Source organism: Cyphomyrmex costatus, unplaced genomic scaffold, assembly GCF_001594065.2.
Source record: "Cyphomyrmex costatus isolate MS0001 unplaced genomic scaffold, Ccosl1.0 scaffold97, whole genome shotgun sequence".
NCBI classification, from domain to species: domain Eukaryota; kingdom Metazoa; phylum Arthropoda; class Insecta; order Hymenoptera; family Formicidae; genus Cyphomyrmex; species Cyphomyrmex costatus.
The window spans coordinates 1237455-1254658 of NW_017280561.1; the positions used below are offsets into that span (position 1 = coordinate 1237455).

A 17204-nucleotide genomic window follows, 5' to 3' on the forward strand; every position below is an offset into this window, starting at 1 on the left:
AAAATTCTTGGCTACACACGCCTACAATATATCCTACGGGCGACAACCTTGTACTCTAGATCTTTATACCGAAAATTAGTAAAATTGCAATAAACGTTTCTATTTTCTATTTTGATACTCGTTGTTTCGCCTCCTTTCCCGCTCTACAAAGATTAATTTTGATTCGAAAGAGTGGACCGAAACTTTGACTTTCGTTATCTCGGCTCGAATAAATTTTTTATTGAAACGTGTTCTAATAACTTCCGACGATTTCGAAAGATTTGAAGATTTCGAAAAATGTGTACATTTCAACTTTTGCTATTCCTCGTCAAAATAAGGGCGATTAAAAAATTTTAAGGAATAACTTTCTAAATAACTTTGTAAACTTACTCCAAGACACAATCTATTCTAAACGACGATTTTATTTAAAAAAAACTTCCATTTCTCTCTCAGCGCAATAAAATGTGGCATTACTTCGTTATAATTTGTAATATCTATATGTCAGTTGAATTAGCAGTTTTTTAATTTTTAGACTTTTCTAAAATTCTTAACATCAGTTTATTTGGTTTTTAATAAAACTAATCGTTTAAGCCTTATAACATATAAAAAAAAGTACGATATAGAAATCAATGGAAAAGAAATATATTCTTCTTACGTTAGGACTTTGACCTGTGTTACACCTCTCTTATATACTTGTAGTGCGCACGCTGGTTAAGCAATTGTCACAAGAAATTCATTGGAAGTGTAATTATGTATACCCGCTTCGCGTTTTAATTTTCTTTCCTATATCCACAAAATTTGCACGTATGTATTTAGTATTAAAGTAATCCTTAGCTTAGGAAACATAGAGTAACGTCTACGTTTTATGGTTTTCATTACTATTATGTGTGTTAAACAAGGATGAATAGAAAAGAACGTAGACAAAAACGTAGACATTACTCGAGATTTGGTGTACAAAAAAGACGGAGATGTATAAGTTTTCTCTTGTAGCAGCATATTGTGTCATACTTTACATTTAGAGCATATGTATATACATGGAGTAATCATTGTGATTCAAAAGTGTGTCTAATTGTAAGATACGGAGGTGCGTTTAAAAGTCAGAGTACTACGAATATTCGTTCTTGCTATAAATATTTGTTCCGAAAAATAGAAGCAGTCAATGTCAATGCACTGGAAAAAGTGCTAAGAATTCAGTACGGATAGTACAATCTGAGAAATTCTCAGCGTTATCAAAGTGCTTCCAATATACATTGATTAAAGCGGAACGGCCTTATTCTATATGCAATCTACGCGCTGCATATGTATAACGCAACCTAAGTCCACGTTTTGTGAACTCTAGAAGTGCTTCAAAATAAGATACCAGCTGAATCCCGGAGCAACACTATAACTCAGGCTTCTTTTTGCCATAGCTCTCAACTCCAATGAGCGCATAGGAGAGAGTAAAAGCTATTGTTTAAGTAGCATATTATATTCTGGTTTATATCGATGATTTAATCAAGTAGTAACTTAATCTATTAAATTATTTTAATTTTGGCGATGTGTGTGTATGTAAGCATATACATGATACGTGTACTTAATTAATTATCTTGATGCATATTGTATCATCTTAATATACTATATTCTTTAAATAGTTTAAATGCATCATTGGTTTAGTTTACATTGTGCATTCAATATTACTGTGAGCTTTCCAGCAAAGGACACAAGCGACAGCGAATCATTACATCCTTGTTGTTCGCCAATGTTAAACAAAGATAAAATGATCACTGTGTTACATCATGTTACACAGTGTCGCTTGTTGGAAAGCTCCCTTTAGATAATTCAATAGAAAGTTACTAGATTCCAAACATCCTCTCCGAGGAAAATGTATAGTACACGTAACATATAGTATACAGAATAAAATCCTCCTCGAAGAGGACGTTTTAAAATATAGCCTATAAGTATAATCCAATCAGCGAAGAAAATCTCCAATAGTTGCAAAATAAATGTTTTGCTGAACACGACCAATTTTAACAATATTTTGATTTACCAACGGGACAGAGTGACCTTTTTCTGCCAATAAATTCGGTTATTTTATGCAAAAATGTGTCGAATGAGCATAATTTTTTTTTGACATCGTACATATCATACTCTATCAATGTCGAAGTTACTTAAATAAACTAAATAATTACTTTAAATAAACTAAATAATTAACTTATATTCATTACAGAATTCATCAACTGTACTCGCCACCGATTACTGCAAAAACTGACCATATTATTTAGTTACAATGACTATTTTAAAGACTCTAATTGCCGGAGGACAAATATGTCTCAAAAGATTTTATGCTACAAGTCCAAAATTTATTGAAGTTACACAAGACAATGGTAATACATACTGCTGTTTCCATCGATGTTTAATATATAACTTTTCCTTTCAAACTTTATTTCATTGACTAGGTATCGAAATTATATCTATGGCAAGAAAACCTGTTAACTGTTTAAATACAGAGTTGCTAAATGAACTGAAGCTTTTAATATCAGAAGCTCAAAATAATCGTAGTAAAGGCATTATATTAACGTCGTCCCTACCAACTGTATTCTCAGCAGGATTAGACATTATGGAACTCTTTACAACTGATAAAGGGAAACTTATTGACTTCTGGCGAACATTACAAGACACTTGGTTGACTGTTTACAGTTCGGCTATACCGATTGCTGCTGCTATCAATGTACAGTCTTTCAAGTATTACTTTACTTCTATATCTTTACAACGTTTAATAGGACTTTTTTTTTCATGTAGGGCTCTAGTCCTGCGGGTGGCTGTCTATTCGCAATGTCTACAGAATATAGAGTCATGGTTGAAGGCAAGCATGTTATAGGCTTAAATGAAACACAATTAGGTATGGTTGCTCCAAAATGGTTCAAGGATGTTTATATCTCATTGCTTGGCTATCGACAAGCTGAACTGGCGCTTTTAAAGTAGGTAAGATATTGAATAAATTTGTGTGTGTACACACGCACAAATTTATTATCACGTGATAAGATTTTACATGATATAATTGTTATATTTCAGAGGAGCCATGTTTAAGCCTGAGAAGGCACTGCAGCTTGGACTTATAGATGAACTCGCTAAAGATAAAGCGGACGCAATTGAAAAGTGCAAAAATTACATATTATCTTTTGATAATATACCAGGTAAAAATACTGTAAAAGTATTATAGCATTTTATAGGTATTGATATATCATAAATATCAGGGAATGGAAGTAACTCGTTACTTGTAACGAAGTTACAGTTACAAGTTACTTTTTTGGTAACTTTACTGGTAACTGCGTTACTTTCTTTTTTTGGTAACTGTAACGGTAACGAGTTACATTTTTTGGGTAACGGTAACGAAATTTACAGTTACTTTTGTCGTTACTTTGCACACGATTGAACACGGTTCGATTGGATACATGCTATTTATAGCGCTTATCAATAAGACTTGAAAGCCCTTAGACATTCGGCCGTTATGATTCAGTAATTATTTTACACTTCTATCTTCTATGTAATACATAGGACATACAAATATTTCAATTTGCTGCATATTTTACAGGTTTTAGAATTACAAAATTGTGTTTAAAAAAAATTAAAAAATAAATTAAATAATAGTAAAATGAGTAGGGCTATGAACCCAAAAGCGAAACAGTTTAAAAGACGATGACAATAAGTGTCGAAACGTCGTTTGTTTTTATCTTGTTTTATCTATGTATTGTTCTAATATATATTTATACATTTAATTACATTGTCATCGTCGTTCTTATCGGAAATAAACTGTTTCATTTTTGGCTCGTAACCCTTCTCATTTTACTATTATTTAATTTATTATTTGAGCCATTCTACATTGTTTTTTTTTTTTTTTAATAAAACTATATATTTGTCAGTATTACATATAAAAAAAAAAAATGCAAAAATACATTTTTAAATTGATTTTAAAAAAGTAACGGAAAAGTAACGAAAAGTTATTTTTCAAGTAACGGTAACTGTAACGAGTTACTTTTAAAAAGCGATAACTGTAACTGTAACTAGTTACATTTTTTACTCGGTAACGAGTAACTGTAACTAGTTATTTTTAAAAAGTAACTTTCCATTCCCTGATAAATATATAGGTACATAAAACAAAATTTAATGTATGATCCGGTGATTAATGATAATTTTTCTTAGGTAATTAAGGCTCTGAAATTTAATTCGATGTTGAAGTTTCTCCATCACGTCAATTTGTTTCATACGGAAAATAGCTTGAGCTTCCAGTATTTTTATTGGATCTATTTATGGTTTTTAATATACAAGCTGAGAGAGATAAGTAAATAATATTGGAAAATCAAGTTATTTTCCTTCAATAAAAAAATTGTGACATATAATAGAGCAATTTGGACATCAAAGTCATTTTAAAATATCAACATACATAAAAATACCATAGTTTAATCTCCAGATTAAAAATTTCTTTTGTGTTTGTATTATTATATAATCGCATATTATTTAAATAAAGGTTTGGGAAGGACCATCACCAAGGTAGACTTACGAAACGACTTGATTCAGTGGTTGAAGGAAAATAAGAAGGCTGATACCGACAATTTCGTGAACTATGTGCAATCACCAAAAGTACAAGATGGCCTTAAACTTTACGTTGAATATTTGAAGAAGAAGTAATAATAGATATCTTGAAATGAGACAATATATTTCTGTTATATTTTACCAATCAAAGCAAATAATTTTGTAAACTTTTATATTATATCTTATATATTAGAATATATATTTTCATACCGTGTGTTAATATTTCCTGTATCTTATTCCATATGTTTAAAAGAGACAAAATATTTCATATTGACGGGTGAGTTTAACACGGCAAAATTTGGGTAGATACGCTTACCGAGTGTTTGAATATAATTGATTAGATCTATAAGAACCAATTATGTTCATTTGCTCAGCGAGCAAGCTAGTCGCTTTGTCAATTTGAACGCGTCTAATCATTAAATAATCTACATTAAGTTCATCTTCATTTAAATCAAAGTTTGCCAAATCTACCTATGTATTTAATGAATTTTTGCTCACCAGTCGACTATTAACATAATTGTTAAGTTTAGCCTAGCCTTCTCGTAGCTCTGATGTTTAAATATTAAATGAAATTTCTTCTGTTTCAATGCAAATGACATCATTTATTTTTGTTTTTTTTATCAATCGAGCCTTGTATTCATAAAATAAAAAATCTACTTATTTTCTTTGTTATATTCAGTGTTCAATTGCGTTAATTTCGATCAATCCATTCTAACAATATTGTTAATTTCGATAAATGTAATTTCATATTAAAAATTAAATTATATGTTGATTACGATTCTTGTAACGCTTCTTCGATTGGTTTGCTGCTCTTCTATCCGTTTTGCTATGTGGGAATATTAATATTTTACTTTGCATATAATGAAGATTGCTTAAAGTAAAACCGAAGCGTCTGTAACTATATTTAATTAATTAATATACATTGTAAATCAGTTCGCACTGACGACTGCAAAAATATTTACACAGAAGTACAAAAATCGCGCAAATTTCGTTAGATAGAAGAAACGTCGAGGGCATTAATCATTCACATATTTATAGGATCTCGTTAATACAGATCCTGGTTTGCGATAAAAAATCCGCGACTACAGGCAAAACTCTTTATTCCAATAATTAAGTGTACAATTACGAGTGCACTTATTGTTTTGATCTTTTTTTTTTCTCGTTTGCATCTCTACTATGAAAGTACTTATACATAATACACTATCGACACAGAATTTTTTATTCGCTATAAGCAGCGTGAACATACATAGCGTGATCTTTCTCTCATTCTTTCTTTCTATCGTACTTACAAAATATCTACTCCGTACTGTCTCACAAGATCGACGTGTTACTACATTGTGGAACTCTATATTGTTCACGCAATCCACCGTAATGATTTCATGCTCGTCCTCTCACGAAACATCACACGCCGTTTATTCAATTTAAGACAATCATAACGAAGATTTTAATTTTACATAATGTATTATTTCGTCGGACTAGCATACGCGTATATCGGTTTCATTCAACTCTCTTACTCATTACTCATATATTTTTTATTTCTTACTAGAAATGGGCAAATAATTCAAATACGAATTGAATTAAATCGAATAAGATTCGATTCAGATTTCAATCTTTGATTTACAAATCCAAATTAGGAGACAGACGGACAGGCATGCGCGCACGCACGCACACAAGAGCTCTTAATAATTGATTTATGATTTTTCGCTTATTTCAGTTAGTATAACAGTAACAATAAAAAAGTAAGATATTTTATCAGTTTCATATTTAATATTTAAATATATTTAAATGTATATTTACCTTAAATAAATTTATATAATTTAATAAATATTATTGTTCTTCACATTCAAAAATTTTTTCTTTTATTATCTATATATTATATAAAACTCAACTCAATAATAATTACGTTATTTATTACCCTCTATCTGTAATCTCTGTTATTTTTATTCTGTTCTAAATTTTCAAAAAAATGTAAAAAACATTCTGAATTACTTTTCATCTCTATTACATTATAAATAGGTTCTTAAAAGGATATTTTAGGAGTAGAAATCGCAGATTCTATCCTCTTTTTTCGGAAAATTTTGAAACTGAAACTTTGTGTCAAAAAACTTGATTGTAAATGAAAGATTAGAAGTTATGTTCTAATTCAAATCGATTCAGTTGAAATCTTTATTCGGATTTGAAATTAAAGAAATTCGATTTGATTCAATTCGGTATCAAAGTTTTGATTCGCACATTTCTACTCCCTACACTTTTATATTTCTCGTGTGTATCACGTGCGTTGATGACACACACCAGCTGATCTGAAATGAGTAAGAAAATCTATGCATAGCAAAAAATTTCTACGGATTTACGAAGAATCAATGGAAGCGGTCTTATCAATAATTAGAGGGATAAAAATCAAATATTCGTCGAACCTCAAAAATCGCTGTGAAAGAGAAGTATACAAATAAAAACTTACTTTAAAGTGATCCCACATGATCAATAATACTAATTAGTAATATTGAATCAATAATACTATGACAGTATGCATCAATATTTTTAGTATATTTTTAGTACTTTTACAACCTTACACAATCAGTATTGTTGACGATATACTTTACTTCAGTTTTGATCGCACTGTGATGTACTGTAACATAGATTCTAGTAAAGTAATACTGATGCTTGAGAATCAAAATCCAAATCACCGTCAATATTAATTCTATTCATCAACATTAAACAAATACGACAATATTGTCAGTATTTGTTAATGCCGTTATTATTGACCATTAGGGTCACTTTTAAAAACCTATACGAAGCGAGAATATAGAAATAAGAAAGCATGAAAGTAGATTGATTTTTTTTCCTCACGTAGAAATGTATCCAAACTACAATTACGTAAACGTAAATGTAACTAGATTATGAGAGTAGTAGTAGTAATAGTAATAAATGTATATATATTATTAAATTAATCTATAATCGAGTATATATAAAGATGTATCATAACTACAAGATTACAACAATTAATCAGAATGCAATTTCGACAACAGCAGTGTTGATTGTTTACTACGATAGATAGACAGAAAGTGATTTTACTATTATTACTGTTATTGTATTATAAAATTAAATTTATAAATTTACTATATACTTATATGAAATTAACACAATGACATGGACACGTGATAGCACTTCGATTCATTGTAAGAGTGAACAATGATTCAATCTTACGTTTTACGCAGCCATTGTCGTAAAAGATATAGTTGAATTACATCTTTTTACAAAACACGCTTTACAATCGGCAGTAACAGGCAGTAAACTTGCACTTTACAATGTTTCACAATCACTTACGTTTACGTTTACACAATTGTAGATAGAACTTAAAGTACAAAACGATTTGCCGCTAACATTAAAATATCACGAGCAATTTCCTTATCTAAATCGAAGACAAAAATTCTTGCAAATCAAGTAATACCTTGATAAAGTATAATTATTTTCCTTGTGAATAAAGGCAACCTCAAGACTGTAATTAGATGGTAAAATTATATAAGTCGACTGCATCTTATAAAATCATAACACTCCAGAGTTATCTAATGTTATATAAAAACTACCAATAACTACAATAACACAGTTTGTCTGCGATAAATCAACTTTTCCGTCCGTTTTTTCAAAAATCCAACTGTTTTTATATGACTATTTGTCGCTTGTACAAATCCTGTAAATCGAACAAAAGGAATGCAAGACAAAATTAACTAAAATATGAAGACATGAGATCATATTCGAGAAACGCGAGATTTCTTCATTAAATACGCTCGAGATTAACGCAGATTTGTCATTCACAATTTAACAAATTGAATCACACAGTTTACATTATCAAAATGAAGTAAACGTGTATTTTCGCTTTTTATTGATTTTCGAAAGTACGCTCCTTGATATCGCGAATATTGTAGAATAAAAAAGATGAGATAAAATTGCTTCGTATAAAGATTAATTATCTAATCACTCAGTCGATTGTAATACATACCTATGTGTGAATGTATAGAATGGTTTTATCTGTTCTAAAATGTTCTAAAATATACATAGGACGACGTTTTCAAGTTTGCGACAATCTTGTATATTTAATCCTTTAAACCCTCCGTCGGAAAGCGTACGAAGTTGTTATACCTTCGTTATAAGATACTATAAAAAAATAATTGCGAAGACTGGAGGCTACATGGAAGAAGTACTCGTCGAAATCTCGAAAAGGCAGTTCACAACATGCGCGATATACATATATGAAGTCTTCTTATATTATAGAGATATTATAGTATATGAAATTCCAAGTGCAAATCGAAATTCAAATGCAATCGTGATTGTGCTATTTATTAAAAAATAACGAAAAAGATAACAAAGGCAATAAGGATGAATGTTGAATGATTTCGAATCAATCGATATCACTGTTGATTTGACTGGACTTTTGATGAACGCTCGCATATAAAAAAGCACATGCGGGAACTATGTATAACAATAGCTTTACAATGAATGATTCTAAAGAATCGTGAAAAATATCGGTATTTCTGTTTATGCTCAGACTGGAAAATTATTGTAAGAGCATAAATATATACTTTTTACACGAACATGCGTTTCACGTTTGCGTTTGAAATTGTGCGCAGTTGTACTATATAAAACGGTATTTCAATGGCACATTCTAATGTCTTTGCAGCGATGAAATAATTTCAGTTCTGCACACAACATAAATTACATATTACCTAACTATAGTTATACAATAAATCTGTTAATTTTTAAAAATGTACATTTTTTGGCATATATCTACTTATGAACCTAAAAATAAATTTTATAAAGATCCTACAGCATTACATGGAAAAACGATAAAATAGATTTGTTCGTCTCATTCTATACACTTGTATTTTGTTACCTTTTTCGGAAAATTAAAGGAATTTTAAAAACTGATAAGCATTACCTGTTACAAATTATTCATCATTCTACGATTTGATTGTACAGATTGCAAAATCTTTTTACACAATTAAAATATGTACTAAAAAAACGCAGTCGATCTCACGAAACAATAGGAAAAAAGTTAAACATTACATTTAGTCTTATTTAATACTACATGCATCTCTAACCTAATATTATCCAGAAAATAATTTAGACAAAAAGTTCAAATTCAGGATATAAGACGTTTTAAAGACATTTGTGTAAGAACTATCTAAAAGACATCTAAAACATGTATATGACTTGATAGTTTTAGTCTAATATGACGTCTAAATGTTATACTAAGAAACGGTGATCTCAATTTCGAAAATTATCATTCTCGGTCCAAATTCCATACTATAAATTATTAATGCAATACTTCAATTCTGAAAAAAGATTTCCAAATCTGTAGAAATAATATATGTGACAATTATTTTACAAAAATTATGTTTAATAGCAGTAAAACGAACTTTAGGATCTCCTTACTAATATAAAATTAAAAACTTTCACAAGTGAAAATGCCGTAAAATGTATGAAAGAATATTGCTTTAATATTTTACGATTCTATATAAAGTTAAATATAATGCATTGCGGTGATCTATCGTACAATTCTTAGCATAAAACTGTATGCGATTATAATCGGTGAACTATATTTGTAGACCTCCATAAAACCTTCAAAATAATAAAAATCTTTTTACTTAAGTTAGACCTGTTGATTAGATAAAATTAAAAACGAAATATTTGATCCTCGCTCATTTGTGAAAAATAATTTGAACAACACAAAGTTAATACATATTTTATTACGACATTGTATAAATTAACCCAAAGTATGAAAAAATGTAAGTGTCGATCAAATCATAAAGTTATTAAATACTTCAATACAAAGATGTAATCATAAACAATAACAAAATATAAATGTAAACAAAACGAAGAAATCTAATATATTCTAAAATTGGAATATCAAAAAAAAAAAAATACGATTTGTACTTTTTGTTGGTATTCTGGGATATTGAGCAGAGCACATTCCTTCATTACATATTTCCATGTGAATTCGATCGCTTCAAGTTTTGAATTTGTCTGCATGCACTTTATTATCACATAAACACGTCACTATCCTACAACCGGCGAAGATTTCGGAATATTCACTAGAATTTAATAGCGACATCTTTTCTTTTTTCTTTATGTTACATACTATAAGCACAAGTATAAAATATAAAAAATTATAATATATACTATATATAAATTAAACTTTTGATTTTAACAGAACATATTCAGTATAGATCAATATATCTTTATAAAATATCGTGTAAAAATATAGCAGAAAGATAAATTTTGATTAATCATATAAAATCGTAGAAAATGTAACAAAATAAAAAATAGGCCAATATATAATTTCCTTTGCTCTTACACGACTACAGAAATGGCTTAAGAATCTTTATTCTAAAATAAGCGGCATTGTATTCTAATAGGATATTCAAATCAAGATCAATATATTTACTCGATATATTTGCTTTCGTGATGCCGCTAACCATTTCAATTCTAATATGCAGTTCATAAATGATAAAAGGTGAATCTGTACCAATCAGGATACAAATACTATTATCAAAATAATGCAATTTCTTGGCTACAAGTATGTAAGTAAAAATTAACTTCCTGTATAGTCAATAATTCCTACAATTGGACCCATTCGTGTAATTAAAAATACAATCAATCGATTTTTTGATGATTGAGAGGGAGGAGAGCCTAAACTACATTTAACTAATAAATATTGATCTTCTTTTAGATTACACTTAATTACGTAATAAAACAAAATTTTTTTGTTGCAATTCAAACGTATGGGAAATGCAAACAAATGAAACACATGTTCACCTTTTATCACTATGATACCACTTGATGGACCACCTCTTTTCACCCTCCTAAAAGATTAGAAGAGAAAAAGGGTGGTCTGCCTTGCTTGCTACTTGGTCGCTTCGGGCGGACAATCGGGCTGATTGTTGGGGTGAGCCGCAGTGAAGGCCGGATGGTGTTCCAAATGACGGTCTACCCTTAGAATCGTAGGGAAAGGTCTGAGATCAACGTGAAATCTTCGTGCGTTAAATATCTGTGGTACCAAGCAACAATCCGCTAATGTAATCTCGTCGCCGACACAATATTTGCCCGCACTCGACGATAACAATTTCTCCACAGCTGAAATTATTATTATTATTAATACTTAATTATATACATTCATCGTATATTAACGACAAGAGAACACACTTTCATAATTTTGAAGATATGCAAAAATGTGTTGAAAATTGGATCAATTCTAAAGAAGAATCTTTTTACCGTTACAGAATCCATCTTTTGCCAGAAAGATGGGAAACATTATACAAAAGGAAATATTTTTCGATTTAGGTATTCGTTCATTATCTTGTTTAAATAAATCAATATTTGAGAAAAAAACCCTCAAAATTAAATCATATACCTAATCAAATTAAAAAATTATCACACAATTTTTTTATTATAATTATATAATACCTGTAAATCCTCTAGTAATCCAATGCTGCGCCCATTCCTTCTTACGTTCCTCTCCGACATAAATCAGAACAACAAGATTTTGCAATGGTTGTATACCACTAGCAATTACTTCACAAATTTCTCTCACTCTAGCTCTTTTGACAGGATCCGCCGGCATCAATGGACGATTTGGCCTAGTCTCTTCCAAATATTGTAGGATATTCAACTATATTAAAAAACTTGTTTGTCATTATAAATTCTAAAAAATAAGGTAGTAACTACAAGAACATTTATGACCAAATTTACTCACAGACTCTATCAAAGTATGATTGTCAATATGTAAAGCAGGGACTTGCTCCATTGGATTAATCTCGCGGAATTCATTGGAATGTTGTTCTCCACCACTCTTCACCAGACTAACAGGCTTTATATCATATGGTATTTCCTTCAGGTTCAATGCTATTAATAAACATTAGAAACATTTAAATCTATAAGCATTGAATACAATGTTTCTAATGTGCTTATAGATTTAAATGTTATGCGAGAAGGTTTGCGGGTTATCGCCGTGTCTTTCTTCATTTTTAATGCCTTTTTTTAAAAATGAAGAAAGACACGGCGATAACCCGCAAACCTTCTCGCATAATTGAAGAAAATACCCGTGAAAGCCTCAAAAGCGTAATAAAGATTTAAATGTTTTTTATAATTACTTTATGACATTAAAATTGTAATTGAGACAATTTTAAATCATAACAGAACTAATCATCATAAATACCGACTTATAAATTCTATCTATAAAAATAATTATAAAATTATATTCTCTAATTATGAATTCTTTATTATATAAAATATCTTACATAAAAATATTACATCAGGAAAATTTTACCTACCACAACAATAAATTCATTTAAAATTCAGTTTAAAACTTAAACGGAAAAATAGAATAAAACATAATTTTTATTTTTTATAAGTATAGTAATCTATAAACAAGGATATCACAAATTCTTCTAAAATTCTGTAACTATTTCATGATTTTCAGACATTTCATTATACACTTTTTTCTGATTTTTAATAATACTTTAAAATGTATATTTCGTTCTGATTTTAGAAACCGTTCAATATTTTGTTGAAAGATCAATTTAACATAATAATTAAAATTACTATTAATATTGCTAACACTGCCTGCATTTTTAATTATTAAGTTAGAAGTTCGCAAACTGCGTAGGTATAACGTATATTAAACATTTTTAAAACTAAAAATTTTAATTTTCCAGAAATTTTTGCAAATTTTCGCTGTTTTCAATTTTCTTAATTTCTAGTTTCGTGGTAATCTTGGTAAAAGTTGAGATCAAAATACACTATTTATACAGTGTATTAATGAGATCGAATGAAAATTCTTTATTAACTGATTATACATAGGGCAATCAAGAATAGTTGCCACAGAAAATAAATTTTTTAATTCCATGACTTTTCCAGATTTTTTAGATGATAGTGGCATGACTAATATCAAATATGCAATAAATATATAATTTTAACATTTAAAAGCAGGAATTGTAAAAAAAGCTATCCTGTATTATTAAAACAAACGTACATTTAGAAGCTATAGGCTCCTGAATCCTCAGCCAAAAACTCTGCGATAATGGAGGCGACACCGAATCAGTCGGCGGTCTAATGAAACCGGTAACTATATACACAAGTATGAGTCCATGTGCTCATTTTCGGACCGAAGACAAGCACACGGACATGGACTTATGCTTGTGTGTATCTCACCATAAATAAAATAGATAAAGGGCTAAACTAACAAGCGTATAAAGTGACGATTTTTACGACGAAATTTTGTGTTATGTGTTATAATAACTCGTGAACTATTCGAAATTTGAACTTGAATCATCCAGATAATAGATAATGCATTAAATGTTGTATATCTAATTTTACTAATATATTCGGAAAAGGTTCATCTACAAAGAAGTCTGGTTCAAAGAGACAATGATACTTTACAACCTATCTTCAATAATAAATTTCCTGACTATTCCCAGTTTACACAATTTTCCTTGACTGCGCACCATCATGACATAGGAATAGAGAAAGAATAAAAATTTCAACCTATTAGAAACTATGTATTCCATAGTGCATCGTTTCTAATTGGATAAAATTCCTATTCTCTATTTCTGTCCCTATTCCTATTTATTGATAAAAATAATAAATGTAGCTGTTAACCATTCTCTAATTCCTTGTCTTTTTTTCTGGTTTTCATAGTTTTTCTAGATTGTATTCCAAATTGGTAAACATAGATGCTTGACTCTGTCAAGGCGAGTATCATTTTATCCTTGTTGTTCACTAAATGTTAAACAAAGATAAAAGATATTCATAGTTAACAGAGTCAAGTTTTGAGACACACGTCTAGTAAAATCCTGAATTTATGTGTGTATAATACATAAAATCATGCAAATTTACTCACCAATTCTTACCCTCCAGGAGCAGGAACTTCGCCAATAGGAATAAAGCACCGGCTGTAAAACGAAATAAGAAGTAGAAATACACAGTAAACTTCAATTATGTAAGTCAGCCTTGAAGATATACGACATAATCAAAGTTGATTATAAAATCACATTCACATACTAGAAAAAATATACTATAAAAAAGTATAATCATTGATAGATATAAACAAGAATATATTGCACAAATGTTGAAATATACATTCTCATCAAAACATATTTACATTACGAAATATGCATTTATTAAAACATGGACGAGTGTTTTTAATTCATCGATTGATCAAATGATAAATTAAAAAAACTTGCCTCATGTTTATATTACATCTGTTGATCCTATATGATGCTAATAATAGTCAACTCATTTAGCAGATATTCTACGTACTACTTTAAATAAGCGTAAAAGTAATAAATCATTAGACGATTTGTAGAACTCAATTGTTACATTTAAAAAATCTAAAAAATGGATATTGCTTGAAAAATTTTAAGCAGATAATGTATGTAAAGAATTTTCAACCTAATACCAAAGAATGTTTAAAAAACACTTTCGGAAAGTGCTTTTCGTAAAATCAATAATTTCTGAAATTTTTTTGTGCAATTTTTATAAATAAAAAAAATTTCAAAAAGAAAGTTTAGTAGAAGGCTCGTTCATATTGACGCTAATAAGAAATGAGAAATATTAATATTACAGAAGTATTAAGTTTGCAACTTTACAAATACGAGTTTTATTTGTTTTTAGGCTGGAATTTCGAACGAAATAGTCCCGCCGTCCCGCGTATGCACACGACGCGTTACATACTATCATGTCTATCCTACTGGAAAGTTATAGTTTCGTTATCAATTATATTCACTGGTTGAGGAAAGAATTTCGTCAGTGCGGGATTTTAAGATTCTCGAGCGGAAATCGAAACCGATCGCAAGTTAGATGCGCATTCAATTGACAATCGTGGCGAATGATGGTAAGCAGTAGGATTTACTTTCGCGTGCAAAACCATGGAATGGCAACTGTATACCAGTCTCTCGAGATTTATCAGTGCAACGTCATTTGAGATATTGCAGTATAATCATCAATATTTGTAGAACGATTCTAAAGGTTAATTCGCGCGTAAATACTCACCTTACCCATCGCGGACATCATCGGCCTCTCGCGGACAGCGCTCGCCTTTCGCCACCTTTCGCCCAACTCGATTATTCGATCGGTGACTCTGATAATATGCCGCTGAATCTGTCGGAAGTAATTTAGAATCGCGGTGAACGCGCGAAACTCTTCTCCTTTCTGTTCGATTTTACTAGCCGTTTCTTCTTCCCAACTCTACACACCAACTTTACACTCTCCGCTCCGCTGTTCCGTCCACCGGTCCTCCACTCCACGCTCTCGTGATGCAAGATACACAAGTAGATAACACACATGCAAGTAGACAATAGATCTGTTCTTTTTCCACCTCAAGTTCAAGGTAGAGTCCTATAGAGAGTAGAGAGCCTATTAATTCTCTAATAGAGAGAAGCGACATTGGGCGCATTCAGCAGAAAAGAGCGCTCCGAGAGCGCTCGCTGTTATTGGTGTATTCTTCCAGATTTAAAATTCTGATTGGATGATCTAGAAGAATACACCAATAACAGCGAGCGCTCTCGTAGCGCTCATTTCTGCTGAATGCGCCCATTGATATCTGAGTTTCTTGATTGGCAGTCTTCTAATGTATACTCTGATTGGTCATCCTTTCCTTGTAAAGCAACCATGTTGTGAACTGATATACGTGGCCGCCATGCTTAATTGTACGCAGTACGTATACAGTATTTTTCTTTTCTGGATGCGACAATAATATTTCTCAAAAATATTAGGATTGCATTTGGCTAGTAGTACAAGCATTGTAATTGCATAAATATGTATATTTATAAACGCCGCGCGTCTACTAACTAAACGGAGTATGGGTGCATTTAGTACGGACGACTGCTATCACACGTACAAAAATTTTAGTAGCAATCGTAAGGTCTTAAGCAAATCGACCAATCACAGTTTAGCGTATTAAAATGTGAATCGTAAATCTTGATTGTGATCTCACGATTACTACTAAAATTTTTGTACGTGTGATGGCCCTTTAAATTACGAAGAGGAAGAAGAAGACGGACGACTGCTCCTGAGCGTTTAGTAAGCTCTTTACATAGCTTGGCGCTTCATATAATCGCGCCCTAAGCCCTAACTATCGAAAAATATGAATACATGCGGCATATTTGAAGCATGCGCAGAAAGAATGTTCCTATATATATATACATATATATCCTTCCTATTCATATATACCTTTCTCTCTCACGCGCATCTTGGACACACTTTTATAAATCACGATTCACGATGATCACTCCATGTATATATGCTCTAAGCTGCTGACGCAGCCAATCTTGCCACCGTATTGGCTGCGATGCTGACACTGTGAAGATTCTAATTCAGCTAGCAAGTGCGTGTCAAAATTTGACTAGCGCAACTCGAATATCATTTTATCCTTGTTATTCACCGAATGTGTTGAACAAGGATAAAAAATACTCGGAGTTAAGAAAGTCGAATTTTGGATGTAATCCAGCAGGAGAACAAGTATCGTGTGCCGCTGGTTTTACTCCGCGTTGGAGTGAAGTAGGAGCCTATGAGCTATGGTGGAAGCATGTTGGAGTACGTTTGAGCGTGCGACGCGAACAGATCTAAAGATAGAACGTGTCATTTGTGTTGATCTGTTATCA

General features: G+C 30.8%; 2 protein-coding genes across 6 annotated transcripts; one reads left to right on the forward strand and one right to left on the reverse strand.

Moving 5' to 3' along the window:
* Window positions 1-656: 656 nt before the first annotated feature.
* On the forward strand, window positions 657-4694 carry LOC108782170 (enoyl-CoA delta isomerase 1, mitochondrial). Of its 5 annotated transcripts, none has more exons than XM_018550358.1 (6): window positions 657-783; window positions 2186-2342; window positions 2415-2686; window positions 2758-2936; window positions 3031-3152; window positions 4484-4694. In XM_018550358.1, the coding sequence occupies exons 2-6, from the start codon at window positions 2246-2248 to the stop codon at window positions 4642-4644; spliced, it is 831 nt and encodes a 276-aa protein (XP_018405860.1). In that variant the 5' UTR covers window positions 657-783; window positions 2186-2245; the 3' UTR covers window positions 4645-4694. The 5 variants fall into 5 exon arrangements, with proteins under 5 accessions (XP_018405860.1, XP_018405857.1, XP_018405859.1 ...); XM_018550355.1 differs by lacking the exon at window positions 657-783 and adding an exon at window positions 1153-1436; XM_018550357.1 differs by lacking the exon at window positions 657-783 and adding an exon at window positions 1153-1418.
* Window positions 4695-11306: 6612 nt separating this feature from the next.
* Window positions 11307-15848, reverse strand: LOC108782088 (probable maleylacetoacetate isomerase 2). The gene is made up of 5 exons (XM_018550251.1): window positions 15595-15848; window positions 14444-14495; window positions 12299-12447; window positions 12010-12214; window positions 11307-11679 (listed from the first exon to the last, which is right to left on the reverse strand). The coding sequence occupies exons 1-5, from the start codon at window positions 15613-15615 to the stop codon at window positions 11450-11452; spliced, it is 657 nt and encodes a 218-aa protein (XP_018405753.1). The 5' UTR covers window positions 15616-15848; the 3' UTR covers window positions 11307-11449.
* Window positions 15849-17204: the final 1356 nt, after the last annotated feature.

Excerpts from the sequence above, each read along its gene's own strand:
- LOC108782170 (XM_018550358.1), top strand. The coding sequence starts at position 2,246 with ATGACTATTTTAAAGACTCTAATTGCCGGAGGACAAATATGTCTCAAA. Across the intron at positions 2,343-2,414 it reads TGAAGTTACACAAGACAATG|GTATCGAAATTATATCTATG; the intron begins GTAATACATACT and ends TTCATTGACTAG. Across the intron at positions 2,937-3,030 it reads GCTGAACTGGCGCTTTTAAA|AGGAGCCATGTTTAAGCCTG; the intron begins GTAGGTAAGATA and ends GTTATATTTCAG.
- LOC108782088 (XM_018550251.1), bottom strand. The coding sequence starts at position 15,615 with ATGATGTCCGCGATGGGTAAG. Across the intron at positions 14,496-15,594 it reads TGATGTCCGCGATGGGTAAG|CCGGTGCTTTATTCCTATTG; the intron begins GTGAGTATTTAC and ends TTCGTTTTACAG. Across the intron at positions 12,448-14,443 it reads CTCCTGGAGGGTAAGAATTG|CATTGAACCTGAAGGAAATA; the intron begins GTGAGTAAATTT and ends GTTTATTAATAG.